Raw genomic sequence first — 22350 nt, 5'->3', positions numbered from 1 at the left:
CATTTGCAGCCATCTCAACCTATTTCTTCTCTGTTGTTCTGCCTGTTCCACATCTCCTCTCCTCCAAACGTTCTCTCTTAGGAGACGCCAACTTCCAGCTCTCGTCTCTGGCCGAGGAGCTGGCCAGGAAAACGGACGATGCGTCTCGTCAGCAGGAGGAGATCACCCACCTCTTGTCCCAGATTGTTGACCTGCAGAAGAAGTCCAAGGCTGTACGTCTTAAATCGTAAACAACAACATCAATACACACACACGCACATATACACACGCACACACCCACACACACGCGCACTCATATATATATACACACACACACCCGCACATATATATACACACACGCACGAACATATACACACACATACGCACATATACACATGCATACGCACACTCTCTCACACACACACATGCACACATACATACACACACATAGGCGGAGATCCCTCGCATAACGTTGTCCCCCCCCCCCAACAAAATTGAAAAAAAAAAAAAAAAAAAGTAATATGAAACAAACGCACATCGACACAAGCAGTGTTTATTATAAACGAAAAATAATGTCAATTTTAAGTGTTGAAAAATCATGATCCCCCTATTCCTCAAAGAGGTTCGGTTCACATAATGTTTCCAAAGGGCGGGGCTACAGCTCCGTGTTCCAGTCAATCTGCCCTGTACACGGTCAGGTTGTTAGATTGTTTCTCATCCTCTCTCGCCTGCACTACAACAACGGCAGTACCAGTATTAACCCGACAGGTGGGCTATCGCACGCCCCCATCATTGAGGCAAAGGTAATGAGTGCCTCAACTCCGTGCTTTTTCGATGTTTTATTTCATACCAACAAGACTGAATAGGTTCTACGCATGTGCACATTTGTGATTCAATTCTACAGACTTCGTGGGATTTAAACAAATAAAATAATTATAAATATGAGAATATGTCTACAAATTCATTGTTTCCATCAGGTCCGCTTCACCTGCTCTTTCTCTCTGACAGCCGCTCAGTCATCTCCCTACGTTCACTGGATAAAGGCATTTCCCATGAGGCTTTGCGCCGACCATCCTACATAAATTTATGAACAAAAAAACTAATTCAATCGCTGGCCAATTTATATTTTTGGTCATGAAAGTTATGTAAATTCTGAATAAAAAGAATTAGATCAAGATAGGAGGCTAAGCAAAAATCAGTTGGCGGTATTAATGAGAGTGAGTTTATCGCACCTTAAGTGAGATTGGTTGGACTGCTACTTCCCATACCAGTGGAGAACTTGGAGATTATCACGGGAAAGAGATCTGATTTACTACTATAGAACTATAGAAGACGTTAATTTGCATGCAGCTGAATTCATCCTTGAAGAGCCTTGGTTTGCGTTTGAACTTTCAACATTATTTGTCTGTGAGTAGATATTTCGTGTTAGGACATGTATTGCCGTTTAGAGAATTAAAAACAGACGTGGAATTTCTGTTTGTCACTGTTATTAGAGAATTTGGTATTTAGCAGCTAAGTTATGCTAGCTCTTTTTTTCATGTCCCGTCCCGTCCCCCCCCCCCCCCCCCCCCCCGGAATTACTCTCTGAAATGTTCTCATGTATTGTCCCCCCTGCAATGAAACGGGATCTCCGCCCCTGTACACACACACATACACACTAGGGGTGGGAATCTCTTGGCACCTCACGATTCGATTCGAAATCGATTCAGAGGTCAACGATTCGATTTAAAATCGATTATCGATTATCGATTTAAAATCGATTTTGTAATTTAAAAAAAAAATTTTTTTTTTTTTTTTTTTTTTACACATCCATTTTATGTTGAAATGCAAGCTGCATCGACTATTACATTGCTCATAGAAAGTCAAAATTGTGACCATTAAAAGCTTTTACTCTAATAAAGCAAATAGCGAAGGTAATTCATCTGTTGATTTTCTTCAATTTAGACTCTGAGTTGCAAACTCAAATGATTCAATAGTCAAAATGCATCGATAATCGTTTTATCGGTTTCGAATTGATATTCGATAATCAATCGATAATTGCATTTCAACATGAAATGGATGTGTGAAAAAAACGATTATCAATTTTAAACCGATAAAACGATTATCAATCCATTTCGACTTTTAAAACATTTGAGTTTGCTACTTAGAGTCTTTGCTACACTTCCTACTTTGTGTTTGATAATTAAAGAAAATCAACAGATGAATTACCTTCTCTATTTTTTATGAGAGAAAAAGCTTTTCCTTGTCACAATTTTGACTTTCTATGAACAATCCAATAATCGATGCAGCTTGCATTTCAACATAAAATGGATGTGTAAAAAAAATAAAAAATAAATTTTTTTTTTTTTTTTTTTTTTAAATTACAAAATCGATTATGAACTTTTCTGAATCGAGACAGAATCGTTTTAGAGAGAATCGATTAAAATCGAATAATCGATTTTTTCCCCCACCCCTAATACACACGCATGCATACACACGCATGCATGCATACACACACACACACACACACACACACACATACACACACACACACACACACACACACGCACACGCACACACAAAAACACTGTGTTTAGGTGCTTTCACCTTGTAATGTGATCTCATGGGTGGTTGCGTTGTTTCCCAGTATGCTGTTGAGAATGAGGAGCTGACCCAGCATTTAGGAGCGGCCAAAGATGCCCAGCGACAGCTCACAGCCGAGGTACCCAATCATGGCCCTTATTATATACACCCTACTGCACTGCTGTTATCTAGTCTTAATCATTAGTTATTAATTACTCTTATCACTCTATGCACTGCTCCGTTCCCTCCACTGTTAAACTCATGCGTATGTTTTTGTTTTTGTGTGTTTGTGTCTGTGTCTGTGTCTGTGTCTGTGTCTGTGTGTGTTTAGCTGAGAGAGCTGGAGGACAAGTATGCTGAATGCTTGGAAATGCTGAATGAGGCACAGGAGGAGCTGAAGAACCTGAGGAACAAGACCCTCCCCTCTGCCGCTTCACGCCGCTTCAACTCGCTGGGCCTTTTCCCCCTGGTAAGAGAGTTGGGCCTTTTCCCCCTGGTAAGAGAGTTGGGCCTTTTCCCCCTGGTTAGAGAGTTGGGCCTTTTCCCCCTGGTTAGAGAGTTGGGCCTTTTCCCCCTGGTTAGAGAGTTGGGCCTTTTCCCCCTGGTTAGAGAGTTGGGCCTTTTCCCCCTGGTTAGAGAGTTGGGCCTTTTCCCCCTGGTTAGAGAGTTGGGCCTTTTCCCCCTGGTAAGAGTGTTGGGCCTTTTCCCCCTGGTAAGAGAGTTGGGCCTTTTCCCCCTGGTAAGAGTGTTGGGCCTTTTCCCCCTGGTAAGAGAGTTGGGCCTTTTCCCCCTGGTAAGAGTGTTGGGCCTTTTCCCCCTGGTAAGAGTGTTGGGCCTTTTCCCCCTGGTAAGAGTGTTGGGCCTTTTCCCCCTGGTAAGAGAGTTGGGCCTTTTCCCCCTGGTTAGAGAGTTGGGCCTTTTCCCCCTGGTTAGAGAGTTGGGCCTTTTCCCCCTGGTTAGAGAGTTGGGCCTTTTCCCCCTGGTAAGAGTGTTGGGCAGGAGGCTTTGTGTGGGTGACCGAGATTATTATTTCAAAATAATAATATAGAGAGAGAGAGTTTGCACCAGATGACCCTGTAGAATATCTTCAATGTATCATTTAACCACAGCTCACGGAATGCTCCACTTTCTTTGTGTATTTCTATGCTTGTGACCTGTGAGTGTGAGTGTGAGTGTGAGTGTGAGTGTGAGTGTGAGTGTGTCTGTGTCTGTAAAAGAGAGGTTGTAACACTACCCGGCTTGGCCCTGTTTGGCCCCAGTCTCTAGTGCTGCCCTCTGCTGTCTGACAGTGGTATTGCTCTCTCTCTCAGGATTCCCTGGCTGCAGAGATTGAGGGTACCATGAGGAAAGAGCTGAAGATGGATGACCCTGACGTAGAGGAACACATGTATGTCCATAAATCCACCCAATCACTCCATTTGGCTGTAGAGTCACTCTCTGGTGCCTTGCACCTACCCAGTCTATGGTAGCCTGTGCTTGGCTAATGTTAATGCATTGCGTCCCTAAAGTCACGGCATACGCATATTATTAATACCGTACAGTCTCGCGCACGAAGTTAACAAGCATCTGCAGTTAAGCATAGCCTACGTGTACTTTTGAATTTTTTAAATCTACCGTTCTTAGCTTACATTTCGTTCTTACGTCGAGTTAGCTGGTCAGAAGCACCAATGAACCGGTTTTTAAGTGAGGAGAGTGACAGAGGGACTGGCTGTCACGATAGAGGGACAAGGACAGTCTTCCAACAAAGCTACACCATCACAGGATACAGGGAAACAAAGTCAAAAAAGAAAATACAATGAGGAATACATAAAATACGGATTCACAGTGACAACAGACAGAGCAGGAGAGGAGGTACTACTGTGTGTCGTGTGTTCAACATTACTGTCAACTGAAGCCATGAAGCTGTCAAAACTATTGGGGCATATGGAGACGCATCACGTTTTCATGAATGCCAAGCCTATTGAGTACATGCAACAGATGTTCTGGATAAGTTGCCAGACAGAATTTCCAGAGCTTGCTGCAAAGGCAATGATTTGTCTTTTGCCCTTTCAAACTACCTACCTGTGTGAGAGCGTTTTTTCTACACTGGCGTACCTTAATTCAATTCAATTCAATTCAATTCAATTCAATTCAATTCAATTCAATTCAATTCAATTCAATTCAATTCAATTCAATTTTCAATTCAATTCAATTTTATTTGTATAGCGCCATAACAATACAATTGCCTCTCGGCGCTTAACAGAGCCCAGAGCCTGAACCCTTAAGAATATGAACAGGGCCAGGCTTGAACCAGAGAATGATATGACACTGTCGCTGTCTACCATTAAGCCACGAATAGACAGGCTGTGTGAACTTCACCATGCCCAGATATTCACTGACAGGTCTCCCCTCTCTCCACACACACACACACGCGCACACAGGCACACACACACACACACACACACACGCACACACGCGCAGGTACATCACTGGGCCATGGATTACTTTCTAGTCAGAATGGTGGTCCCTGGGACAAAACCAATTGAAAACCCCTGCTGTAGGATATTGACTGGTCATCTGCACATTATTTTGAACAATGAAAGAAGTACTACATATTCAAATCAATTTGCCATGGGAAGGTTGCATTTCTATGTTCATCAAATGCCCTGCTGATGTTGTGTGTCTGTGTGTCCGTCCAGGCTGCCCCCAAGAGTATCTTCTGATGTTGTGTGTCTGTGAGTCAGTCCAGGCTACACCCCAAACGTATCTTCTGATGTTTTGTGTCTGTGTGTCTGTCCAGGCTACACCCCAAGCGTATCTTCCAGACGGTGCGTAACGTCAACCAGACGGTGCGACAGCGCTCCACAGGCCCCTCCCCCATGAACATCCCCGGGTCCAATCAGACGTCGTCTCTGAACTCCAGGCGCTCCAGCTGCGTGAGCACGCCCCGCTCCAGCATGTACGGCGGCGTGGTGGACAACCGTGCCAGCAGCATGATCCTGGAGGGCCACACGCCCGAGGACAGGTCAGCCCCAGCAGATCACTGTCTCGTCACCTCTCATCAGATTACACTCCTGGATAGGGCTGCTGTCCCACACTCCTCAGGATCAGAACACACATGAGGGACTTGGAAAGTGAAAAAATAAAATGGAAAGTCTGCCAATAACTGTTAAGGAATCTGTAAGGTGAAATAGGAGAATATGTAGATGTAATCGTTACCAAGCACTTGATAGATATGCATTTGAGGTTCCTGTTGTCCTTATGGTGGTCACATGTCCCTTTCAAATAGAAATAGACTTTGTGTTGTTTGTGCAACTCTCCTTAGGCTGGTCACATGTTCCATTCAAATAGAAATAGACTTTGTGTTGTTTGTGCAACTCTCCTCAGTCTCTCTCTGCCTCTCTGTTCTGGTCGGGCAACAGATCAGACGACTCGAACAGGAAGCAGGCTGGGACCCCCGGCACGCCGGGCTCCCAGGACCTGGCGGCGGCACTGCGACGCCTCACTCTGCGTCGGGACAACTACATGAGCGAGCGGCGCTTCTTCGAGGACGAGCGCGAGCGCAAGCTGCAGGAGCTGTCTGAGAAGGACGGGCTGTCGGAGGAGAGGGGGGAGGACGGCTCCCTCACCCCCACTGACAGTATCATGTCCCTGGGCCTGTCCTCGCTGCACTCCGGCCTCTCCGGCTTCTCCTTCTACGGCCCCCGCTCCTACCTGCCTGAGAAGCTGCAGATCGTTAAGCCACTGGAAGGTGACCTCACTGGCCGCCGCCACTCTCTCTATCTCTACCTCTCCTCCTCCTCCTCCTCCTCCCCCTCCTCCCCCACCTCCTTCCCCACCATGCTGTTAGGCACTCTGTGGTCACTGGTGCACCAGGACACAGATGCCCTCGACAGGCACTACTCCTTCTACTTCCGCCACACACAGCCACACTGCCTGTTTGAGATCTGAGAGGGCCACTCATCCAATAAGAAGCCATTTTTTTGGAAACATCCATAGCACTTTTACTCAAACAGCTCAAACTGCCTTCATTAATATGGTGTCCCCTAAAAGAGTGTCATTAGCCATATTGGCGGTTAGCCATACTGGTTTAATGTCCAACCCACCTAAAAGTCAATCTAGTTAATTTTTTGTACTGCTTTAGGTTCCCAAATACTGGGATTGCTCAGCTGTCTTTCTCAGCTTAAAGATTGTCTACCTTCTTAGCATTTGTCTTACTCTCTTCTTCCATTCATTAGTAGTGTCTGAGTGGATGCAGTAGCCTAATGGCACTCTGTTTCACTTCAGTAGTGTTTGTATTACATATTCTCTAGTTTGTATTTGCCCCATAGTCCTTGTATGGAATCAGATTTGTCAAATGTTTTTCTTGATTCTTTTGTCTCTGATGTAGGGGAAGGGATTTGTATTTCTAGTTGGTAGTAGTAGTTTCCAAATGTTATGTCTATGCACTTTTATGTTTCTATCTAGTTGTTATGACCATTAACAGTGATACACTGGTGATTATACACCTTTGCTCTTTCATGCCCCCTTGTGACCGAAAGAGGTGCTGCTCCTAGAATTTCCCTAAGACAGCGCATTAATCATAGCCTGACGAGTCTAGTCAGAACATGAGTCTGATGCTGAGCCATTGGGCTGTGATTATGGGGCGTGTTTCAACGAACCAGGAAAAAAAATCCCTCTTCGCTCAATTGGATACCAACAACTAATCAGAGCAACATAGTATGACCATCTGATATATTAAAACTTTTACCGGATCACGCGTAAGAAGGACGGCAAAAACATATTTTCGATCGACAAATGCCTTGATCGCGTTTCTCTGTTCCTCTTTCAAAATGAATGCGCTGTCAATATCTGTGAGATATGCCTGCTCACGTTCATATTAGCAACAAGGCTATAGCTAGCTACCATTTGTTTCAATGGGTTTTTTGTCTAGCGTTAGCAATAACCTATCAATAATGATCTAGAGCGCTTCAGTTAAGACCTACAATCCTCGGCAACATTCGTGTTGCACATACACAACTAACCGAGTCAATGTAGACATAAAAAAGTTGTGTAGATAGCTTAAATCGTATAAAATATGTCCCACTAAGCTCCCGAGACGGCGCCATCTTTGTTCGATGTATAATCTATCGATCTAATCAACTCAAGCGTTGGTTGGTCATCTGTCCATCAACGTATAAAGCCCGCCCTTACAATTTGATTGGTTTAGATTGCTTTTTCAACTTTTTCGAAAACTTGAATTTCTCCCAACTAGCTCAAGTCCAGACTGAATCTCCCAGACCAAAAATGTTGTGGGCGGAGTTCAGGCTGGTATCCAGGCTACATTAATCATGCAGTATAACTGTATTTGTATCCCATTGATTAAATTCAAAGGGCTTTGGTTGATGAAAGCTAAAACACTCACTTTTGACTTGTTAAGGTTTGTGTTTTCTGTAGTAATACGAAGGTCTTACCGATATTAGTTGAATAGGACAGTGCATTATGCTGTCTTTGCTTCACATACTGATGGATTTGGATTGTGCTATTTCATAGCTGGCATGCAGCTCTGCTGTCTGACTGGTTAGGTGCAGTGCTTCTCCAGTTAACTCTATCTAAGCACTTTTTCCCCCTTCCTCTTTGCACTGACAGAACTCATGTATGTTGTTCTTCAGTCACCTGTTTGGACTGAATTTTGTGTTGCCTTAAAAACTTCTCACCCTGTCTTTTGAGTGTGTTCATTATTTTGTTGAGGATTTGTCAATAAAATCTTATTATCATTTTTCTTACCATGTTTATTTTTTGAGTTTCTCTACTGTGCCTGTACCTAACCAGTGCATAGACCACACTCTCACATTATTCATTTCAGTGAAGTGATTTTGTGATAAGAATTCTGTCATGTTTAGTGTATATGCTTATGGGTGTGCATGTATATATGTGTGTGTGCGTGTGCGTGTGTGTGTACGTGTGCGTGTGCATGTGGGAGTGTGGATGTCTGTTTTATATGCGTGGTTGTATGCATTCATTTGCATGTGACCTCCTCACAAACCTCTCTGTCTGAATGACTAAGTGCCAACATATAATTCAATTCAATTTTTCAATTCAATTTTATTTGTATAGCGCCATAACAATACAATTGCCTCTCGGCGCTTAACAGAGCCCAGAGCCTGAACCCCCTTAGTGCATGCACAACGGCAACAGGACTCTACTTCAAGAATGATTAGAATTCACTTTGCAATCAACACGATTCTTGGATGTCCCAAGTGTATGAAGCTCAGAAATGGTACCAACACAATCAGAATGAGCAGGGGGACTCAACCATTCCCCACTCCCTCACATCTATGTTCTCTGTGTTCAGCCTCTGTCTGGTCTTGCCACAGTGCCACACCATACATATCACCGTTTGTGCTGATTTATTTCCCAGTTGTCCAATGGGCAGTGCTGTTGGTTTCTCCACAGGAGGTTGAGGTTGACGACTCATAGCTGATCTGAGAACGGCAGGTCTTTTGTCATGTTATGAATAGAGGTACTCTCAGGTTGTTTTGTGGCGAGTTCTCCTTTCACAAACAATGTAGTGTACAACTACAAATACCCTGAGTCTCTTTAGTCATCCTAGGACATATGAACACTGGTGTGAGGACTGTTCAGATTCAGTCTAGAACTCTTTCTGTCATTTATGTTAGATAGATATATAGATAGATGGATACTTTATTAATCCAAAGAGGAATTTAGGAATCTAACATGATCCTTTTACAATTCTTATGTTTTCAGTTTTGTGTGAACTAAATGCCTTACTGTTTCTCTCCCCTCCCCCTCTCTGTTTGTTCCTGTGTCTACCAGGCTCAGTCACTTTGCACCAGTGGCAGCAGTTAGCCCAGCCCAACCTGGGGGGCATCCTGGACCCGCGGCCGGGCGTGGTCACCAAGGGCTTCCGTCCTCTGGAGCTGGACCTGGAGGAGGTGTACCGGTTCACCGACCTGGAGGAGGACGAGGCCGGGGAGCACCTGTCCATCACGGGCCTCTCCGCCTCCGGTCATCTGAGCCGCCGTCGGCTCTGCCTCAGCCGCTGCTCCTCCACCTCCTCCCTCGCCAGCGACAACAACAACACCCTGCCCAACAACAACATCACCCTGCCCAACAACAACACCCCGCTCAACAACAACAACAACTTCAGTGGCTCCAGCGATGGCCTGGACCAAGAGCCGTCAGCAGCGGCGGCTGCAGGGACAGGAAATGGTCAGGTGTCCACAGGAAGTTTGGAGAAGGCCGAGGCTGCAGGCTTGTCCTCCGGTGAGGAAGTGCTCTAACCCCTCCCCTCGTCCCTTCCTCCCTCCCTCCTCCTCCTCCTCCTCTTCTCAGAACAGCACCCAGGCCAGGAGAGGGCTGAGTGTGTCATCTGCGCGTCTCTGGGACCGTGGGGTTGCTGATGTGTTGGCCACTGACAGTGCTCTGGGGTCTCCACGTCATCACGCTGCCACACACGTCACCCACATCACCCCCACCCCCAGATGCCTGGCGCCATGTTTCATTGAGTATATTTGCATTTTATTGTTTTGATTTCCTCATGTTCCATTCTAATCATCTCCCCTCAGTCAAACCTCAATCAAGCCATATGTTTCAATCCATGCTTTCAATCCACACTTTCCTCTCCTGAAATCATTCAAGCATGAGAATGGAGAACAGACCTTTTTAATAGTAGAGGTCTTTTTCACAGCCTTTCAAAGTGACTCGTGACAAGCGATTTCAGGGTTTTGATGGCAAATGTATATTTCACTATGAGTAGTGATTCACTTAGCAGTAAAGGTTATCTACTCAACCTCATGCCGGTAAAAATACATGTTCGGTAGCTGTTTTTCCAACCTTGTTCAATGGTACAAATGGTACAAATGTGTCCTTTTTGAACTATCACTTTTAGCAAAAGGTTTCATAGTTGCCTATTTTAAATTGATCTGTTCTCATTCTGATCTGGGATTAGAATCATTTCTCATCGCTTGGATCACTTTATTACAATCAGTTATCAGGCAGGCTTTGCATTTGTCTCCTTCTCCATAATCTACTTTTTGGCTTTTTCTTGTATCTCTTTATCTGTTGGTCTGTTGATGTATTTCGCATACATGCACGCATATACACACTTCAACCAGTAGATCTCCTTTCTGAACTGAAGTTAGGTCCACTTCTATTAAAAACAGTTCTTCCAAACTAAAGACACACACACACACACACACACTTACACAGTCACACACACACACACTGATGGTTTAATTAGTCATCTCTGAGGTACATACTTTGTACTAAAGAAAACCAAAAGCCTTTTTCGCTGCGCACATTGTTCTCCTCCCATTGTCCTCCCCAAGGTGGCGGTCCATCCATGTCTCCTGCATGCCTGAGGTGTTAGAGGTCTTGCTACCTGCCTTCCTTTCTTACTGCATACTCCATTCAACTGCAACAGGAGGACACACATGTTCTTTCCCAAACTACAGTTAAATACATGAAATAAATGTCCCCTGAACCACAAGTACCTGTAATGGTATTAAAAACTATATGTTTGGGATATCGTCTGATGCAGTTTGAACTTCCTGCTTGTGCTCTTTGGAGTGTGTGTACGGGGGGAAGGGAGTGGTTCATTAGACTGACCAGTGTCCCTTCTCTTCTCAGTGCATTTCCCAGGGAAGTGTCAGTCCCACAGCACCTCCACCTACACCATCACAACCTGCCGCATTATGCACCCGTCGGACGAGCTGACCAGAGTCACACCCAGGTGAGCAGGCACACACACACACACACACACACTCCAGACACACACACACACACACATACACACACACACACCTCCACCATATTCATCTTAATCTTCACAGAGACACACACACACACACACTCACACACACACACACACACACACACACACACCTCCATTAATTCATCTTCAAAAAAGGCACACACACACACACCTCCATTAATTCATCTTCACAAAGGCACACACACACACACACACACACTACTGAAATGTCTATATTTACAAACACTCATGAGTGTGCCTACACAGATGCATACTCCGAGATGCATCAGAGGCACACACAGCACACCTCCACCATATTCATCTTCCCAGAGGGACACACACACACAAACACACACACACACACACACACACACACACATACACACACACACGCACACACAGCACACCACCATATTCATCTTTACAGAGGCACGCACACACACAAGCACGCACCTCCGCCATATTCATCTTCAGAGAGGCACACACACACACACACCTCCACCTAACTCATCTTTACACACACACACACACACACACACCTCCACCATATTCATCACCACAGTGGAACAAAGCAGTCTGCACCACCAAGCCTTCCATCGTAAGAACATTCTCATTCTCACTTCCCCCAGGTCATGTGATGAGGAAGAGGAGGCGGTGCTCTATCACTTGCTTCTCAGGGCTGATGTAGAGCAGGCCCACTGAACCCTGCCCTTTGGGTGAGCCTGCATCACATGACCCGCCCCATCATCTGTAGGGGTTAAAGGTCATGGGTGTGTGTTCCCCTCTAACAGTGTGTTTTGGTTCCCTAACCCCAGAGTAATGCCCATCTGAAGTGTGGGGGAGCTAGTGTTCCCCCTGGTCCAGCCTGATCTAGTAGTGCTCGTACTGAACCACTCTCTGATGGGAGATGCAAGAACAGGACTTTTTCTGGGAAGAAAAGTATCCATGCCTACTGTCACTAAGCAGCTTTAGGGAAAAGAATCTACCTTTAGTTTGAACTTCAGAAGAATCAATGCAAGACCTTTTGATGGTTTTTATGAATGAAAAAAGCATGGCAGATTGTGAATGGAGTTCTTTCTATTTCAATTTACAGATGACTAATACTTTAGTGTGGTTAAATTCTGCTGACTACTGGAATGTTCAGTGTGAATGCAAACATGTTGTTAGTGCATGTGCTTCCTGGATTTATAATACCACCTAAGTTAATTGAGCTTCATACAGGGATACTGCAACATCCTGCCGTTTCCGACTAAAAACACACACCGCTTCTACTGAACCATATTTGAACTGACTTACGTGTGCTACTCCCCCCCCCCCCCCCCCCCCATCTTCTTATCTCCCCCCACTTTCTCAGTGTGATGTCTGGCCCCACAACCTCGTGTGTGTCGACCTCCTCAGCCTCGTGTGTGACGACCTCCAGCATTCTCCGTTGCTCATCCACACCAGCCTCCACCCCCTGTACCCCACGCCGCCTCAGCCTGGCAGAGTCCTTCACCAACTTGCGTGACTCCACCAAGACCACCAGCACCTCGCTGGGGCTGGTGCGGATGATGCAGGAGTGTGGCATTTCTGCTGCTGTCTACGACCCCTGGAGCTGGGACCGTGTGGCTTCCTCTCCTGCCGACTACGCCAACCCCAGCCACAACCCTGCGGAGCGTGCCCTCAGCCAGGACTCCAGGCATGGGCCAGACACACTGCCCTCCACCCCCCCCAACTCCCCCACCAGAGCCAAACGCAGAAGCCCCACCGCAGACCCCCCCTTTGACTACAGCCCCTCGGCCCCTCCCTATGACAACTTCCTGACGTCCAGGCCAGCCAGCTCCATTCTGAAGGAGGTGCGCAAGGCGGAGGCCCACCAGGGTGCAGACTCAGAGTGCCAGACGGAGGTGAGCGTGCACAACCTCCGCCTGCTGGACAAGGTGAAGCGCCTGGGTGTGTCCCCTGGCCCTCTGACCATGGGGCCCATCTGTGGGGGACTGCGCCGGCCAGGGGCCCATCCCATGATCACCAGCCCCATTGGAGGCCTTCCCACACTCAACGCGGGCATGAGACGGAACCGCAGTTACCCAGCCATGGTGGGGGCCAGCATGGCCATGAAGGGTCTGGGGCCCGAGAGTGGGACAGAGCTGCTGCTGCCACCGCCCCCCTTACCCAAACAGACTAGCCTGAATCATGAGTGAATGTTGCCTTTCTGTTGCGCCCATCATCAGCCCCAGTGTGTCTTCAGGATGGAGAATGTTTCCTTTGTGACAAATCCACTTTGTGCCTCTGGGGGGAACTCTTTGAACAGATTATGTTGTATAGGTGCCCCTGAATCTTTTCTTTTTCTCTCTGTCTTTCACCAGTGAGATAAGTAAATGGACATAGCCACAATATGAATAAGCCAATTCTATTGGAGCTCTGGGTTCAAGAACTTAATGTAGCACATTTGCTGTGGAGATGGCCTGGAGATGACCAAAACTTGGTAGTCAACAACTAAAAAGCACTTTTGTTTCTCTCTTCCCGATGGTGAAGGCGACCATGATCGCATAACACATTTCTCTGTACCTCTTCTTTTGCCCCAGACCCTCACTACATCCTGAGGCTGGAGCACTGTGTCCTTACCCTTGTGCCCTTACCCTGTCCGGGGCAGGAACTAATAACCCTCCCCAAGGGCAAGTTGAAGATGAAGCACCTTAATCCAAATGATATATTCAGAGGTCACCTTGCTTCTCTCGTGTTGCCAAGTTGTTCAAGAAGGAGAAACTACTAACACTCCCACCCCAGTCTCTAGTCCTGGCAGGTCAGGGCAGGGTAGGGCAGGGCAGGCCAGAGGTAGCAGGCCATGGTTGGAGACATAGGAGGCAGGTGTGGTGGCTGTGTAGCCCTCATACAGGGACTCCAACTGAAATCTGACCCTAACTAAATTCTTTTCAGGGCAACATCATAAACATTAATGTGTTCCTAAACTTAAGCAGAGCAAATCTCTGCATTGCACACCAACCCTGCTTGCCCTATAAGTCTCTCTTAAGTTGAACTAGATGAGGCATGGAACCTGTGTCTGTCTGTAGTGAAGGATCATGGGGTTTCAGCTTCAAACAACACACTATTCAGAGGTATTTTGTGTTTGTTTGTTTGTTTGTTCATCTTTTAACCGACCAACCTAGTTTATAAGGGTGTGAGTGTGTGAACATATAATCTGTACAAAATTGTTTAAATTAAATCAGCTTATTTACTCCATGACTTGAATCCTAAAACAATGCACACATAGCAGTGGGTAGGACATCTCTAGACCACCAGAGTGCAGTACTGAGCTGTGGTGCCGCAGCTGAGCAGAGAGCTGTCAGGGGCTCGTGCATTACTCAAGTTAAAGTGTGTGATGATGGTTGATAACAGTTTACCTGCACATGGACTGAAATGTTAAGCTTTACAAAGGTTTTACATTTCTAGGTGTGCCCCTAAAAGCATTGTCCTAGTGCCTGAGATTCAAGTCAGACTTCCTGATGTCCTCTGTCTGTCAGACTTCCTGATGTCCTCTGTCTGTCAGACTTTCTGATGTCCTTTGCCTATGTGTGGGACGACTGGCACTAAGATTGAACCTGAGGCATAACACCAGACATCTGTTTAGATAGTGTTTTGGGGATTTGATGGGTTATAAGCAAGGATAAAACTTGATCCCAGATAATGGTTGCAGAGTTCTGGAAGTGCGTAACTTCAGCACATGTGCCGCAGTGCTAGACGTCTTTTTTAATTATTATTATTATTATTATTTGTTTGTATTTTGTTTAGTGGAAGCAAAAAGAGATTTGTCTGCTGAAGATTGTGTGTGCACTTATCTGTAACTTGAATATGTGTTTTGAATGTACCGCTACGCATCCGCTGGTGTCCAGGACTGCTTATCCATTCAAATGACCGTTTTAATACGTTGTACCACAAAGGGAACTAGGCCACTTCTACATTGTAAATGGGTAATTATGCAATGAGTTTAGTCTTGCTAACTTTTTAAAGAAAGCAACAAACTAGACTTTAAAAATTGGAAGTGGATGGGATTGATGTAACATTGCTAAAAGGCGTTTAAGGGAGATCTACATTCTGGCACCTCCAACACTCTTGGCAGAAACAGTGATCAATAAAAACATGATATGACTTTTCTTTGTGTGACCTTTTGTTCTGTTCTGTTCTGTTCAGTTTGAAAGTTGAAAATGCATGGCTCTCTCAGTGCTGTGGAAACCACAACGTCAATTGATTGTGTTGATTTGTTAAAGGTTGCGTTCATGCTGTTGTTCATATACATAAAACCAGTTAAAATGGATGTTGAATTTCACTTAGAGCATTCAGGCTTTTGGTTGTGTAAGCAGTGTTCTTGCTTAGATGGTATGTTCATTCATTATATGATCAAAGACTTCCCTGGCTGTTACGGCCCACCTTGGGCACTAAACAAAGAATTGAGGTCCAGGCGAGAGGTAGAGTCCCGAAGGCCAAAAAAAGGTAAGCTCTCACGCCGGAGAGCGAATTTGAAAGAGGTAACGGAGGCGGTGGCGAAGCCGGAGACCAGCCACGCAGTCCTTCCGTTGGTGGTTGAGAGAGAGAGCTCAGGTGGGAACTGGGCTCTTAAATAGGGAACGCCAGGTGCGCCTAATAAACACAGCAATCAGGACAAAAAGGGTGAAAGCAATAACTGCCCCAGCAGGGGGTGCTAGAAATAAACCAAAAATATGAGCGTCCGTAACACCCTCTCACCGAAATGGTGGCTCTAGCCAACATAAATTAGCTGCAGGTAGCTACAGGAGGAATACATCCACATTAACATTCAAACCCACAAGTCCTAGATGTTTACAAAAAATATCTATCTTATTGAAAAACACAGAAACAGTTAAGCAATTCCTAACCTTGGACTCAAATTAGGCGTTTACCCGGAACACTTTTCCAGCCCGTCAGGTAAAGGACGGTTCAATTCAAGAGTAAACCTAAATGGCCATGATCAAAGCCTAAAGATCAGAAGAGGAAAAAAAATATAACCCCTTCCCTCAACCTAATGGCTGGAGGATAAGGCTCCAACACATAAGGCGTTGGTTGCTCAGGATGCCCGTCGAGTGTTGCCAGTGCCAGCAGAAGCGTTTCTCTTTTCGAGCGTCGGACAATCCACCACTAGGTGACCGGGTTTCTTGCAGTAATTGCACTTAACGTCGGAGCTCGGACTCTGGAAACAATCAGTTTGACGTGGGCTACCCCCAGACAGCGAGCTTACCCTGTGCGAGGTCTCAGTCTCCCGCAGCCGGCCGCGCATCCCAACTGTATGAGTGAGCACGAACTCGTCCGCTAAAACAGCGGCTTTCTCAAGGGTCGTAGCTCTTTGTTCGTTGACATACATAGCGACGGTGTCGGGGAGACAGTTTTTAAATTCTTCAATCAGGACTAGCTGACAGAGTTGCGCGTAATCAGCCACATTCTGTACAGCGCACCAACGTTTAAACAACTGCTCTTTCTCTCGAGCGAATTCTACGAAAGTCTGTTCATCGGTCTTGCGAAAGTCTCTGAAGCGCAACCGATAGGCTCCGGGTACCAGCTCATATGCTCGCAGGATGGCACTTTTTACTCCCTCATAGTCTGCACTCTGTTCCACCGAAAGTAAGGAGTAGACTTGCTGGGCCCTCCCTACCAACACACATTGGAGGAGGAGCGGCCAAGCAAACCTGGGCCAAGACAACGAAGTCGCGACGCGCTCGAAGTGGACAAAGTGAAGCTCAAGTGGTTCATCTAATCTAGGAATGATACCTTCCTCAACTAGACCAGTAATTAAGGCACTCAATGTGGTATGCTTTTTACGCCGTACATCGTAGGTAAGAGTAATATTATAATGAGCGGCTACCTCGACCAGCTGATCCTTCGTTAACTGTTTCAGTAACGCCACATCAGGTTTCTCAATAAACTCTTTTACAGACGCCATCACGTACACTGAATTACCTTTTACAAAATATGATTTAACCCTAGGTTAGACCAATGCTCTCTAGAAGTGTGCCCGCAAACGACACACGGGAAATCTAAACGATTTCGGAAGCAGCACGTAGCTACTGAATTAAGCAAAGCTTAAGGAAGTGGCGTTAAAACCACTGGTGAAGTGTACAGCAAATCAAGCTATGGTGAAACTTGCCAAAGCAGCGCACAACACAACACTGCAGAGCAATGTAACGCAGTCGTCACACAAAAATGTAACGCTCAAAAACCCCTTAACAAAGCGCTACCAAGGGCAACGCGGACATTTTACAACAAAGCGTAAAACACGCAAAAAGTCAGTCAAGTTACAGCAACAAATATCAGAACACGCAGTGTCACCAGAACAGTGCATTTAACCGGATCAGCAGAGTTCCCCTAGCCTGGATACCAGCCTGAACTCCGCCCACAAAAATTTTGGTCTGGGAGATTCAGTCTGGAATCGAGTTAGTTGGGAGAGATTTAACGTTTCAAAAAGGTTGAAACGCAATCTAAACCAATCAAATTGTAAGGGCGGGCTTTATACGTTGATGGACAGAATAGATAGAATATACCGGAATATACATCGAACAAAGATGGCGCCGTCTCGGGAGCTTAGTGGGACATATTTTATATGATTTAAGCTATCTACACGACTTTTTTATGTCTACATTGACTCGGTTAGTTGTGTATACGCAAAACGAGTGTTGCCGAGGATTTTAGGTCCTAACTAAAGCACTCTAGACCATTATTGATCGGTTATGCTAACGTGTTGGCCAAAATAATCGTTAAAACTAATGGTAGCTTCTAGCCTTGAGTGCTAATTAAGTAACGTGAGCAGGCATATCTCAGCAGATATTGACAGCGCATTCATTTTGAAAGAGGAACAGAGAAACGCGATCAAGGCATTTGTCGATTGAAAAGATGTTTTTGCCGTCCTTCCTACGGGAGCAGGTAAAAGTTTAATCTGTCAGATGGTAATACTACGTTGCGCTGATTGGTTCTAGGTATCCAATTCAGAGAAGAGGAATTTTCTTTCCTGGTTCGTTGAAACACGCCCCATAATCACAGCCCAATTGTCCGATCTCAGACTCATATTCTGACTAGAATTATGAGTATGACATCGTCAGGCTAGAGTTCCCCCTCCCTAAACTGGAAACTCTATACCTGAACCTAGTCTTCTGGCCGTACTGAGCTCGAGGCCTCGAAAGCCCCCTCCTCAGATATTGCCCGAAAAAAGGTGGAAAAACAGGTCGGTCTTCCTGTAGAACTCTACTTAAACGGGATGCACTTACCTTGTTCCGTACACTCGCAAAAATCAATATAAGTCACGACGAGACGAGACTAGAAAAGGCCGAATTCAAAAATCTTATGACAACTAAGTCAGAAGACACGGATTGAGCCCCCAATCAATTCCTGTTACGGCCCACCTTGGGCACTAAACAAAGAATTGAGGTCCAGGCGAGAGGTAGAGTCCCGAAGGCCAAAAAAAGGTAAGCTCTCACGCAGGAGAGCGAATTTGAAAGAGGTAACGGAGGCGGTGGCGAAGCCGGAGACCAGCCACGCAGTCCTTCCGTTGGTGGTTGAGAGAGAGAGCTCAGGTGGGAACTGGGCTCTTAAATAGGGAACGCCAGGTGCGCCTAATAAACACAGCAATCAGCCTGGAAAAGACGGACAAAAAGGGTGAAAGCAATAACTGCCCCAGCAGGGGGTGCTAGAAATAAACCAAAAATATGAGCGTCCGTAACACTGGCCAATACTGAAGTCTTCTGGCAAGCCCATGAATTAGCATGTATCCACAAGAACAAGCAATACATGCGTCCTCAGGTCTTAAGTCAAGTAAGTTATCAATATGTGTATATATTGAAGTATTACAGAAGGGTTAACCCTAATTTCCCTTGAGATCCAGTAGGTCAAGAACCAATACAGATGAGGTATATTTATTTGAAACCTAGTGAACATTCATTTTCATTTGTTGGTGAGGTTAATGCTTTACAATACTATAAAAAACAGTTTGTCCTAGTTGGCTTCTATCATCACACAGATGGCAAAATCATCACACAGTGCACAGAACAGCTTGTAGGTTTAAGCGTGATGTGTGCAGTGGACCCAACTCTCATCACCCCCTGACTTACACTCACACATAATAACTGGCAGACGAGGAAAACTGTCTCTCTGGAATTTTCATAATTGTTCATTACACTCAGACTGATGACATTTTAGTTCCTAGTTACAGAGGCCCTGTAAAGATATTGTTTTCTCAGACCACACAAGAAAAGCTTAGCTATTCCAGAAGTACGAGTTTGTATGACAATATCCAGCATAAGACTCCTGTCAGTTTGTTTTCAGCAAAGATCTGCTGGTTCCTTGACTTGACCTATCTTGGCTACGTTATGAAAACTGAATATTTTGCTGTGTATATGTGAAAAAGCCCATTTCTTTTAATACTAAGGATCCATGCATACTCCCTACAAAGTGAGTTCTCAGTTCTGTTCCTCAGCTAGGTTCGTAAGTGTTATATATTGTTCTAGCCTATAGCCAGCATGATAATGGGACAGTCACTCAACATGACCATTCTAACCATACGCCCTTCACTACATAGTCATTGGCTGCTCTTTTGCGGAGGTGTGCGCCCAGAATGTGCTCAGGAGCGCGTAATGAACCAGCCCCCGCATAATTTAAGAGCTGACGGCTTATTCAAGCGATGGTGGTGTTCAAGACTCATTTGCATAGGCCAGAGCTGAACACTCTCTACAAGAAGTGCGCGAGAGTGAGAGGTAATCGCCTAAGTGTAGAGTGGCTCGCCCTGTGAGGTCATATCTGATGAGGTAGCTCAGACCTCCTCTTCTGGCCCTAATTTAATCACAACACAGAGGCATGTCAAGTGAGGAGAATAACATTCCATTATGAAAAAAGCACCATGAACGTAAAAAATATATATATTTTAAAAATGGTTATTTATTCTGATATTTTTCCCTAGTGAGGCTCTGTCCATAGTTTGCTGTGTGTGTTGTGCTTCCAGAACTGTCACATATTAAAAGTAATCAATTTTTTGAATTTTAAAAAACATTTTAGCTTAGCCATTTTACAAAGCGTGATCATTTGTATTGTGGAGTTGCAATGTGGAGGAAAGGGTTGTCATGTCTCGCGCTCTGTTGTTGGTGTTTGGTTAATTGAGCAGAATACATAATTGCCCGCCCGCGGACCATCTCATTGGTTTGCTCTCCGTTTGTATAGCAAGTAGTTTTATTGTTAAACAGAATGGAAAAAAACCCTCATTGTTGAGCACCTGTGCGATTGTGCTACCTTCCAGTGTTTTGTTTCCCTTAAATAGGTCTCCTGGCTCCACACAAACACCTACAACATTTGTTAATGGGGCGTTGTGATGGTAAACGCCTAGCTCGCGCCCTGTAGTCTAATCGTGTTTTTTCATGTGGTGCTGATGAGTGAGCGATGCTATTATGTGCTCAGCGGTCTATCCCCCAGGCCTCTTTTAAAGAATGAGATCTAGTGGAAGCTTTATTTTGTCCGCCTTTTAATGCTATCATTGAGTGATGTTGCTGCAAAGGGTCAATAAGCGCGATCTGGTCATGGTGAAACTCATTAAATGTTATCTGTGCACACTGGCCCTCCAAACAAAACAGAGTCCTTTGATTTGCAATAAAAGCTTCTTAAAAAAGCCACCCGTTGAAGCTCATGGGCCACACCGTCTTACAACAAAGCTCCCGTTTTTCAACTGCTGGCGAGTGTATTTTTACTGACAGTATTAGAAGCCGAGCATGAAACACGTTCTCAAAATAATAAACAATCTCACAACGTATTTTTCTGCAAAAGTCTGTATGTGTACTTATATTTATATTGCATCATATTCATTATACAAACAAATTTACATCGAATGTATCGTCAATATAGTTTTCAGACAATGATTTCCAAACAGTAAATATGACAAATCTCTGCTCCTGTACAGGTGGTGCTGGATGATGGGGAGGTTGCAGGCCTGTGGGTCTTATGAGGAGTACTCATACTCCTCCGCACTCCTTCGGCCAAAGTCCATCCAGCCCATGTAGTCCCGGTCCTTTATTCTGTGGCTGGCGGCCGGCCCACTGGCTCTGCTGGTCAGCACTGAGTTCCTGCGGGATGCCCCTGAGGCCAGAAGAGAAGACCACATCAGCTCTCCTGGGCTGTCAGCTTTTTGCCTAGTTTGAGGGTTCTGTGAATTCACCATATTTATATGCTTGCTTCTTTTTAACACTCCCTTTATGGGAAACTCGTGTTCTTTACTTGAAAGTGAACAGTTCCTTATCAGTTATGTGATCAGTCATCCAGCAGCACTGCCTGTGATTTTCTGTTCAGTCCACTCTGTTCGGTGCTATGTCCTATGTCTTTAGGGCTATATGTTTTATTAGTGTGTATGTGTGTGTGTGGGTGAGAGCGTGCACCCAGGCCCACCTTTCCTTGCGATGAGTGTGGCGATGAGCTGGGTTAGGCTGGAGCGAGGGTCTTGCTCCTCCTGGTCCTCCATGGCTGCCTTGGTGAAAGGGAGGAGGGCTCCGCTGGGGGCTGCCACCGACCGGGTGTGACGCCTGTGCACTGCAGCTGCTGCCCGGGAGACAGCCCCTGTGCGGGCGTGGCTTTCGTCCTGTGGGGGGTGGACTGGAAGCCCCAGGCAGCCGCTGCTGGAGAGAGCAGCCAGCAGCACACACACACAGATGCCACAGTTCATCTACACACGCGCACACACACACACACACACACACACACAGAAGATGAATGTTTTGTTATTGACATGATGATTTTCATGGGAGGAGTTACCTCAGTTTAAACTGAATTACAAGGGATGAGAACTGTGTTGGCTTCATCTAAAATGTTACAGAGGGGGAATAAGGTTGATTCCAAAACAGATTAGCCTGAATATGAAATTACACGTAATGTATTTGAGATTGGTTACAAAGCCATTACTTTTACATTTATGTCACATAGTCTCATTAAAAGAAATGAGACCTTTGACACCTTTTCATTAAAAGAAAATCAGCTGATTGAAATGAATTATTAAAAAGGGCAGGATGCCTGTAATTGTGTGCTGTGGAAGTGATCCTTTGCAAGTCTCAGGGGAGTTGTGAGGAATG

General features: G+C 45.4%; 2 protein-coding genes across 5 annotated transcripts in view; one reads left to right on the top strand and one right to left on the bottom strand.

Moving 5' to 3' along the window:
* Positions 1-15400, top strand: part of trak1a (trafficking protein, kinesin binding 1a) — a 55660-nt gene extending 40260 nt beyond the window's left edge. For 3 of the 4 annotated variants that reach the window (XM_080858618.1, XM_080858616.1, XM_080858617.1), the window contains 9 exons: positions 82-212; positions 2606-2680; positions 2873-3010; positions 3852-3928; positions 5321-5545; positions 5943-6271; positions 9337-9786; positions 11152-11254; positions 12630-15400. In XM_080858618.1, coding sequence (XP_080714744.1) covers positions 82-212; positions 2606-2680; positions 2873-3010; positions 3852-3928; positions 5321-5545; positions 5943-6271; positions 9337-9786; positions 11152-11254; positions 12630-13455 — 2354 coding nt within the window. In that variant the 3' untranslated portion in view covers positions 13456-15400. Of the gene's footprint in view, positions 1-81; positions 213-2605; positions 2681-2872; positions 3011-3851; positions 3929-5320; positions 5546-5942; positions 6272-9336; positions 9787-11151; positions 11255-11904; positions 11992-12629 lie in introns of all 4 variants that reach the window. The other variant, XM_080858619.1, reaches the window with a different exon arrangement.
* A 5830-nt stretch (positions 15401-21230) lies between these two features.
* On the bottom strand, positions 21231-21947 carry ccka (cholecystokinin a; the record flags this gene model as incomplete). The annotated part of the gene is made up of 2 exons (XM_080858553.1): positions 21231-21367; positions 21674-21947. The coding sequence occupies 2 exons, from the start codon at positions 21945-21947 to the stop codon at positions 21231-21233; spliced, it is 411 nt and encodes a 136-aa protein (XP_080714679.1).
* Positions 21948-22350: the final 403 nt, after the last annotated feature.

The sequence above is a fragment of the Sprattus sprattus genome (genome assembly GCF_963457725.1).
Source record: "Sprattus sprattus genome assembly, chromosome: 19".
NCBI classification, from domain to species: Eukaryota; Metazoa; Chordata; class Actinopteri; order Clupeiformes; family Clupeidae; genus Sprattus; species Sprattus sprattus.
This window is presented reverse-complemented; position numbering and strand designations above follow the sequence as displayed.